This window comes from Tupaia chinensis, unplaced genomic scaffold (assembly GCF_000334495.1).
Source record: "Tupaia chinensis unplaced genomic scaffold, TupChi_1.0 Scaffold000129_1, whole genome shotgun sequence".
Classification (NCBI taxonomy): Eukaryota; Metazoa; Chordata; class Mammalia; order Scandentia; family Tupaiidae; genus Tupaia; species Tupaia belangeri.
The window spans coordinates 1,006,901-1,016,608 of record NW_006159598.1 but is presented as its reverse complement, the minus strand read 5'-3'; the positions used below and the strand labels follow the sequence as shown (position 1 = coordinate 1,016,608).

Here is a 9,708-nt window from a genome sequence, read left to right as displayed (position 1 = left end):
GTGTGGTGGGTGGGGGTGTGGGCCCAGCCAATCACGTGTTTCTTTTTCTCTTCGTGCTCTCTTTCAGGAAAGACGCCTACCAAAAAAAAGCATCCCCCCACCTTGGCCCCAGTGATCATCCCACCAGAAAAGAAGATGCAGAGTGTGACCCCGGTGCAGACTGCGGGTCCGCTGCCCCTCAAAGTTCCTCTGGAGGACCCTAGCCCAACCTGGGTCCCCCAAGTGAGTGGGGGTGCCTGGGATTCCCCCCCAGAATAGGGGCAGAACTGTAGCTTTAGCGTCAGGGAGATGAGATGTTCTCCATTCTCTTCCTGCACTTTTACTCGGCTTACAGAATTCAAAAAGACTCTCTGGGGGCGCGGTGGCACTGTCTTTCCAGCTCCTTGGGAGACTGAGGCGAGGGCATGGGCCGCTAGAAGCCAGCTGGGGCAGCATAGCCAGCCCCTGTCTCTAATAACTAGAGCACCCCCGTCCTTTGTAAGTACATGGAAGTAGGGCAGGGCTCCCTGTACATAACTGTGGAAGGACAGCGAAGGCCCAGCCTCACGGCCCTGGTCAGTTCCACCACCCGGCAGGCTGAGGCCCTGGAGGCCCAGTCACACTCCTGGCCCACCCTAAGAGCCTGGGTGGTGGTGCAGCCTGTAGTCCCCACTACCTGTGAGGCTAAGGCAGGAAGGTCCCACATAGAGAGCTTGTTTAAAAATAACTAATACTGGGACCAGCAGTTGGTGTAATGGCTATGTCACTGGACTCCCATGTAGCTGACTGCAGTTTGAGTCCCGGACCTGGTGGCTTAAACTCATGCCGGGCGCGTGTGCGTGCGTGCCCAAGATCCTGAGAGGAGAATGGAGGAGAAGAGATTGTGGTGTGGCCATCCCCCCTGGGGGGTGATTTCTCACTTTCTATCTCTCCATCTCTGTCTTTCTGGTGAGTGCATGGGCCCTATAGTGAAAACCTCCCCCACCCAAAATAATAACTAGTACTAAAGTAAATTGAAGTAAAAGAGCAGAGCAGATCGAGGTGTCTCCTCTGAAGGCCAGTGAGGTGGGCGCTCCCTTTTCCTTCTCCATAAAGATTGGGCAAGACTTTTGAGCTCCATCCGAGGTGGGAAGGGACTTCCTCATTTCCCCATAAATGCTGGGTTGCTTGCTTGGCTTAGCTCCTCCAGGGGTGGCCAAGTGTCCTCCCCACACCTTGCAAAGGGAGGGAGCCCAGCTAAGTTCTGGAAGGTCTGAGCTGGAGCTAGGAAAGATTGGTGATGAGTCATGGCCATCCAGGCAGCCTCCTGAGTCACCCCCACCTGCCTCTCTCTTCTAGGCCCCAGGCTCCGGTCCAGTCATTTCTCCAGACCGGGGGCTGAGGACAGTTCGGACAGCCACCCAGGTGTGATGGAGCCAGCGTCCTCTCTGCTCAGGGCATTTGGGGCGGGACTTCCTGCTTCTCCCGCAGCAGGTGCGGCCTGACGAGGGGACTTAAAGAGTCCGCCTGTGTCTGTGCAGCTGGGACGGGACTCCCAGGCTAGGAGAGGCCCCGGCCGACCAGCAACCGACCAGCGGCGTGGTTTGTGACCTCAGGGGCTGCCTGGCAGGCAGGCAGGGGAGGAAGCCTGGGCCCGCTGCGAGAGGCCTGCCACGCTAGTGTAGCCTGCTCCGTCCAGCTCCTGGAGCCCATCTGAAGAGATGAGCCATGCCCCTCTTCTGTGTGGACAGACCCCCAGGGCCGCGTATCCAGAGTACCCAGTTCCTCGTGGTGGCCTTCAAGGCCATGTCGACCTCCCCAGCCTCCCTCCCGAGGTCGCCACCCTCCACTCTGGCAGGGTGGATTCTCTCAGACCAACGTGTGTCTTGAGGTCTTGGGCCCTGGAGTCGCGCCGCCTGGATTGTGTCTCTTCCCCGTGTCACTCACTTCCCAAGTCTAAGGCTGACCGCCCCCTCCTCGAAGACTTTCCTTACTCCTGGCTTGGCCGTGGGTTAAGTCCCGGAGTGCCCAGACTTCCCCCGGAGTGCATGTGAATATGTAACTACGCCTGCAGCTTCAGACTCCCTAAACCGGGGCCTTCCCGAGCCGTGGCGTTAGGTCACACCTCAGGCAGCCTGGCGCAGGGCAGAAAACCAATAAATCCTCGAGCGACCAGATGGCTGTGAGTGGGGACGTCGGCTCAGTTTTGCTCCAGCTGCTCAAACGACGCCATCAAGGACAGGTCCTCTGGACCTTGCACTCTGCACCCCAGTGTTCCCCACTCTGCTCCCCACAGACCCGCAATCCCAGAGACAGAGAACCCAGCGCTGCAGATCTCGCCCTGCCCTCGGTGGGCCACCCTGTCCTGCACATGAGTGTCCCTTGTGGGCCCACACAGCCTGGCTCCCTCTCACTAGCTGGGCCAGCACACTCCCATACTGAACTGATGGCCCGAGATGGGCTGGACCACGAGGCCCACCCCGTTTCAAATCTAGGAGGGAGTGGGGGACAGGAATCCGCCCCAGTCTTTAGATGACATGGGCCCCTCCAGACAGAGACTTTGGAAAAAGGCGTTTATTGGTGTGGTGGTCTCAACACTCCCCATGAATCGGAACACATTGCTGTAATTGCAAGATTGTCTCTCACTGGGGTCTCCTTTGTCTCTGTATCCAAATCTCCCTCTCCTTCCTTTAGGAACACACTGGGCATTGAATCTGGGGCTTGCTTAGACCTCACTCTAGCTTGGTTACGTCTGCAAAGACCCTGTTTCCAAAGAAGGTCACACTCAAAGGTATTGGGGTTTAAGACTTGAAATTTTCTTCTGGGGAGACTCAATTCAAGCCACCACACTCTTGCAAGCAGTCTTTTAGGAAACCAGCATTAGAGTCTGAACTGTCTTTAGAAGTTTATCATAACTATTATGAAAATGAGACACATTTTTAATGGTTATTTTACTTTCCTTCCATTCTAAGGTTCTCTGTAAATCAACAATCTTGTCCTATATACCAACAGTTTCCCACGGGGGCCACAATAATCTCAAACTGCCCTTGGTTGGATTGTGCCCACTTAGGAATGTAAGCAAATGAGTCAGCATAGTTGCATGCACGTGTGGTGAAGGTGGGTTCCACCAAGTGGAGACCAGCTGACAGATGATCCCATGAGAAAGGTATGGTTGATAAGATTGCTTCTTGTGTAACTTCCAAGCTATCTACAGCATCCAGTCTAAAGAGTAACAGTCATCACAAGAAAGGTTCTGACCAAATGCTGAGCTCAACAAGGAGGATTCATACTTAGGAGGGTCCTTACATACTTTTACAAAGGTGACCTGAAGCAAACTCTTTCTTTTCACAGGGTGCTCCTAACCATCTCAGTACCAGGACCTGTTCAACCCACACTTAGTTCCTCTCTAGAGAGTCCATCTAATAGACAGTATGGAAGATGGTTAAATTGAAAGACAAATGCTGACAATCAGAGTATTAGAAGGTGAAATTCAAAAATAAATAAATAAAAACACCAAAGTACAATCAAAACACCATATCCTGAGAAAGAGTAAACCTAATATTGAAAAGTTGTGTATCATCAGAGCCCAAGTGTGAATTTTAGTCATCTCGGAGGACTGGGCAACCTCAGTCAGTGATCGAGGTCCATGGACTATCACCTAGTCAAGGATCCTGGTCCACAACAGTGCATCTCAGATATATCTTGTGGAACGTCCACACTGCTAAAGCCTGACCAAAAATGACTACCAGAAACCAGTCAGCAGTCAGAGAGGATAAGATTTTTTTAAGTTACAAGGAGGAACTATGGAATGTCACTCAGCTAACAGAAGGAAGTATTACAGGTGGTCGGACTGACACGAATGGAGGGTATCAAGCCACCAGCGAGAAGGGCATCTGCACGTCAATCACTGTTATCAAAGGTTTAGGCAGGCTCCCCATGCCTGGGAGGGAGGTCTGTCTCACTTTCCTTACCAAAACTATCATTAAAAAACCTGGAGAATGTAACTTATGTCCTCTCTCACAGCAACACATGCACACCGACCCTTCACCGTCCACCGGTGATGCCAGGCCAGTATGGGCGTATCAGCCCATGTGCGTCTCACACCTTCGCTCCCCCGCCCCACCCTTCCCTGGACCCTGGGAATGGAAGACAATGTGGGATGGGGCCCACGCCCCTGTCTGAGGTACAGTCACGGCCCCGTGCCCTGCCCTGCTCTGCCCTCTTCCCTACCAAGCTCGGGTGGTGCGGTTTGGGGTGGGGTCTATTGAGGGTCTCCCGGGAGTGGAGCTGGTGACGCGGGCTCAGGGTGTCTGTGCGACGCCTCTGTCCCCCACTCAGTGTGGTGTGGCGTGCCGGGGTGGGGCATTCCTACAACAGAGCTGGGGCTACAGCGTCTCAGCGTCCCTTCCTGACAACAACTGCCCACCCTGGGGGAGCTACAGCTGGTCACCCGCCAGGACAGCTGGAGCCAGGGGCTATTGCTGGTCACAGTCGCTGGTGTGTGTGTGTCTGAGGGTGTGCGAGGGTGGTCGGGCAGCCTTTGGGAGGTGCGGTGGGTGGCGAGGCAGGGAGCGGAGGAGCAGCAGGGGCCCCCAGGCAGCCGGTCAGTGCTGCGGTGGCTGGGGAATAGTGGCAGGGGGCAGGGGAGACAGGCGGCCACTGCCACCAGCTGACAGTCGGATGGAAGCACCGATTGACCCAGGAGGGCCAGAAAGTCCAGGGTGGGGAGGGAGGGAAAGGGGGACGGTGTCAGGCCCCTGAGCCAGTGATGGGGCCTCTGGCTACAGACAGCTGGTGGTTGACAGCGGGAGGGGTGAGGCTGGAGCGCAGACGGGGGCTCCCGCCCATACAGAGGCTGCATGACAGCTCGACAGGAGAAAGCCACGCGCCCCCAGCTGCCCTGGAGACACCCTCTCGTCCGACGGAGGGGAGGGTCCGCGTGCAGTGTGCTGCTTTTACTGGGGAAGCAGGGGCCTGCACGCCTCTCCTCGCAGCTTCCGAGACGACGCCCCATACCTACCTCCAGCCAGCAGTGACAGGCAGCAGGGTTGGGGACAGTGGACATGGGGGTGTCAAGGAAGAGAGGACTGCTGAGTCCGCTTCCCCAGCCCTCCATGCCCCCACACACAGACACACATGTGCGGGCTCACACTCACACGCACACCCACACCCACACGAGCCAGTCGACAGCCTGAGCTAAGAGAGGGGTGTGGGTGGTGGGGGTGGGTCATAGTCGGGAACGTGAACGGTGGCGAGAATGGCTGTAGAAAGATGCATAATTTTGCGTTATCCCTCACAGTGATGGGTTCTCTAAAGATCTTTCTTCCTCTTCCTCCTCCTCTTCCTCTCTTCTTCCTCAGTGGCCGAGCTCTTCTGCCCCCTCGAGACCCACAGCGCTTCTCCCCCTTTTCCTCTTGCTCTGGCCTGAGGCCCCTGCAGGGGGAGGCGGGCTGCACTGGGCTGCACCTACATTCTCCACCACAGCCAGCCCAGGGCGGAGAGGAGGGTCAGGGGCCCTGGGGGCCTGGGGGCCGAGTTCTCCAGGGATCCTGGGCCTGGGGGAAGAGAAAGGGGTTTGAGAGGGTGTCAGAGAGGAGGTGTCTGTCTCCCGGGGACCCTGCCTCTTTTGAACCCACTTCTTTGGGTCCTCTCTGGGCCTTTATCCTGGGCACCTGCTTTTCTTTTTTCTTTCTTTCTTTCTTTCTTTTCTTTTTTTCTCTCTCTTTCTTTCTTTCTCTCTCTCTCTTTCTTTCTTTCTTTCTTTCTTTCTTTTCTTTCTTTCTCTCTCTAGAGGTTTTTGCTATAGGGCATGTGCACTTGCCAGAATGACAGAGAGACACAGAAAGACAGAAAGCGAGAAATCACTCCCCCAGGAGGGATGGCTACGCCACAATCCCTTCTCCTCCATTCTCCTCTTAGGGTCTTAGGCACGCATGCACACACGCCGGCGTGAGTTTAAGCCACTGGGTCTGGGACTCGAACCGCAGTCGACTACGTGGGAGTCCAGTGACATAGCCATGACGCCAACTGCAGGTCCCAGCACCTGCTTTTCTGACTCAGCTCTTTCCATTGTCACTGGCTGGGACTCTCAGAATAGTCTGTCTTTCTGTCTTAGAGACTGTCACCAGTCACCTCACACTCAGCACGCATGAGATGGCCCCGGGCCTCTTTCTCCCCCAAACCGGCTCCGAACCCCACCCCGGAAACCTCTCCAGGTCAACACTCAGCACCAGTCCCACCTGCGCAGCCCAAGCCCAACTTCAGGAGCACCTCTGACTGGCTCCTCTCTCCCGCCCACAGCCAGACACAGCCCTAAACGTCTCTGGAATGTAGACTTGGGGCACCCAGCAGTCTAGGCCAGCCCAGAGACCCCTTGCCTCTCCTTGGGTTCTTCACCCCACTGGGTCACTGTGGCCTTGGTCTCCCTGCCTCCACCTGCCACTGCGCCCATCCCCCCAGCCTATTCCTGAAATAGTAGGTTCTCACAGAGGCCTCCGGGGCCAGGTGACAACACAGCAGTAATACAGCCGGACCCACACGGACAAGGTCCTAGGTTCGCACCCAGGACCTCCCTGTGCATGCCAGGCACACACGCATGTGCTCAGATGGACGTGAGTCTCCCCATCTCTCTGCCACGGAATGAATGAATGAATGAATGAATGAATGAATCAGTACTACTAATAAGCCTCGCATACGCATGCTTAGCAGGAGAAGAGAACCCCAACTCCAAGTCCTGCCTGACACTGGCTTCCACCTTCCCCTTTCACCTCGGTCCCCACGTGACCCCTCTCTCCCTGCTGTGCTTGCATGTGCTGTTCCCTCTGCCTGCAAAGCTCTCCTCGCAGGTCTTGGCCCAGCTGACTCATTTTTAAAAAACGAATTATTTGGGGTGACCAGCAGTTAGCGTAACAGCTATGTTGCTGGACTCCCACGTAGTCGACTGCGGTTCGAGTCCCGGACCCAGTGGCTTAAACTCACGCCGGGCGCGTATGCGTGTGTGCCCAAGATTCTGAGAGGAGAAGGGGTTGTGGCGTGGCCACCCCCCGGCCCGGGAGGTGATTTCCCGCTTTCTGTCTCTCTCTGTCTTTCTGGCGAGCGCACACGCCCTATAGCAAAAAACAAAAACAAAAACAAAACAAAACAAAAAAAACTCTCCAAAAAAATTATTTGGGGACCAGCAGATGGCGGAATGGTTACGTCGCTGGACTCCAGGCAGTTTCAAACTCCTGCCAGGTGAGTGCGTGCATGGCCAAGACCCCAAGAGGAGAATGGAGGATTGCTGTGTGACTATCCCCCTGGGGGTGAGCTCTCATTTCTCTCTCTTCCACGAGTGCACGTGCCCTACAGCAAAAATCTCTCTAAAAAATAATAATTATTTAATTTGATTTATTGTTATTTTAAAATTTGCTATAGGGCACGCGTTCTCACCAGGGACAGAGAGGGAAAGTGAGGAAGCAAGCTGCCAGGTTCGGGGCTCAAGCAGCCTCAAGCAGCCTCCGACCGTGTGGGAATCCAGCGCCTTAGCCACCACGCGGCCTGCTGGCCCCATTCTCCCAGTCAGGCCTCGTTTAAATGGTACTCACTCCAGGAGGCTTCCTCATACCTGCCACTCCTAACCCTCTCTATTATTTATTTTTTCCCTAGCCCTTATGATTTCCATAATTATTTTGTTTATGGATGAGGGGGAGGGTCTTCAAAAAGTTCCTGGGAAAAACAAATTATGAAAAACTACGCATGGAATTAAAAAATAAGTTTGCGCCAAAATAAAACCTGTTTACTTATACCACGAACCTTTCGAAGGCCTCTCTGTGCATGGTTATTTAACTACGTGTCCCCTTGTTTATTGCTTTTCCACTACCCGAGGCCCTGCGCGTCCCCACTTTCCTCTGCACAGCTGCGTCCCCACGCCCCGCGCCCGGCCCGGCCGCTCACGGAACACTGGCTGCCTGGGCTCCTGCTCCGCGGCAGCGCTCGTCTCAGCGCCGCTCCCAGCCCAGCGTCGGGGTCAGCCTGGGGGTGGGGGAGAGGGGTCCCCGCGCCGCGCACTCACGCAGGAGCCGCATGGACGCGCTGGACGCTCCGAGCCGGTTGGCGGCGCGACACGTGTAGTTGCCGTAATGCCGGGCGCTCACGTTGGCGAACAGGAGCATCGAGCGGGTGCGCTCCGTCTGCACCTTCAGGCCCTCCGCCGCGCCGCCGCTCAGCCTGCAGGGATCCGAGTCAGCGGCCGCCGGACCGCGCCGGCGCAGAGCCGGGCCCCCAGACGCAGGCTGCGCCGTTCCCTGGGGTCCCTGCGGTCTAGCCCCGCCCCAGTGACCCCTCGATCCGGTTCTAGCTCCTCACTGAGCCCGGGTCCCTCCGTCGCCGCCCACTCCGGGCATCCCCGCCCTCAGGGACACTGCCCTCTCCAGATGCGCGCCCTCAGTCCCTAGGGGGTTCCCAGACCCGGGAGACGGCAGCCCAGTGGTCCCCTAAGCCCTGCCCCCGGTTCCTCGGCATCGCCCCCCGTCCCCAGACCTTCCTGAATAGCTCAGGGAGACCGAGCTCCCGCACCCAGCATCCTGGGCCCAAGTGTGTCTCCCTCGGGCTCGGGGACCCCATCACCTCCCCCCCGGATCTCGGGGCCCAGGACTCTGAGCCTTTCCGCCGCTTCGCCCCACCCCGCAATCCTAACGGCTGAGGATCCCCCCTCCCTGGGGCCGTCCTCACAGTCTGTCATCCTTGTACCACTGGAAATCCGCGGGGGGCACCGCCATGGCTTCGCAGCGCAGGAGGGCCGCCCGGCCCAGGGCGGTGCGCGCGCTGGTCACGTCCGTGATGGTCGGAGGGTCTGGCGAGGGGCGAGGATCAGCGAATGCTAGCCTCGTGGGCCTGGCCGGGGCTCACAGTTGACTGTGACCAGTACGCGGCGGCTGTCGGGCGCAGAGTTAACCCCGTTGTGAGTCACACACTCGTACTCCCCGGCCTGGCCCCGCTGGATGTCGGAGATCTCCAGGATCTCGCCCTCGGAGGTGAAGCCGTCTGCGGGGGGAGGGGGGAGGGGGCGGGCCGGACACAAACACTTAACACGGGACAACACGGGCACAACACGGACACACATCAGCGGGGCGGGCAGGCAGGGCCTGGAGTGCCCGAGTCAGCAGGAGCCGGGAGGGGCCTGCCAGGCCTGGGATCTGCTGCTGGGGTGGGAACACAGTGGGGCCTAGAGTGCGGGATTCAGGAGATCCGGGGTCTGGGCTCCCGTGACTCAGGTCATGGGGCTCAGAGGATCTTAGTAGGGAGACCAAACCCAGGACTGTGGCTCTTTGGACCCGGAAGGATCCAGGAGATAAGAGTTCCAGTGGGGGAGGGTCCAGAGTTCCCGGATCTAACTCTCCAGGTCTGGGGTTCAGGCGCTGGTGTTCTAGATCAGCAATTCCGATATCTGGGTTCTTGAGTCAGATCTGGGGTCTCAGAGAGCCCACTGGGACTTAGGGCACCCAGGGGTCCCAGACCTCAAGACCGGGATGGTGGGCTCTGATGAGGGGGGGGGTCAGGATCCAGGGGTCTGACATCTAGTAAGTGGGTTCTGGGGTCTCAGGCTAGTCAGTAAATGGGACATAGTGATTGGCACCGCGGATCTCCAGAGACCCAGTGAGCGAGGACCCAGAGCTCTGGGATCTGGTGGTGGAGAGCCAGGTGGAAGGGCTCTGCTGGGTGCCCTGGGCCAGCTCTCTGGGCTGTTAGGCAGGTGGTGGGGTGGGGGGAGCT

At 57.4% G+C, this 9,708-nt stretch overlaps 2 protein-coding genes across 2 annotated transcripts in view; one reads left to right on the top strand and one right to left on the bottom strand.

The window, feature by feature from the left end:
• Window positions 1-2,137, top strand: part of VSIG10L (V-set and immunoglobulin domain containing 10 like) — a 20,238-nt gene extending 18,101 nt beyond the window's left edge. Inside the window, 2 exon segments of the mRNA XM_006144705.3 lie at window positions 68-222; window positions 1,318-2,137. Coding sequence (XP_006144767.1) covers window positions 68-222; window positions 1,318-1,389 — 227 coding nt within the window. The 3' untranslated portion in view covers window positions 1,390-2,137.
• A 2,468-nt stretch (window positions 2,138-4,605) lies between these two features.
• The window catches only part of IGLON5 (IgLON family member 5), a 9,069-nt gene continuing 3,966 nt past the window's right edge, over window positions 4,606-9,708 (bottom strand). Inside the window, exons 5-8 of the mRNA XM_014586350.2 lie at window positions 8,845-8,979; window positions 8,668-8,788; window positions 8,009-8,163; window positions 4,606-5,513 (exon numbers count right to left, since the gene is read on the bottom strand). Of these exons, the coding sequence (XP_014441836.2) occupies window positions 5,425-5,513; window positions 8,009-8,163; window positions 8,668-8,788; window positions 8,845-8,979 (500 nt within the window). The 3' untranslated portion in view covers window positions 4,606-5,424. The remainder of the gene's footprint in view (window positions 5,514-8,008; window positions 8,164-8,667; window positions 8,789-8,844; window positions 8,980-9,708) is intronic.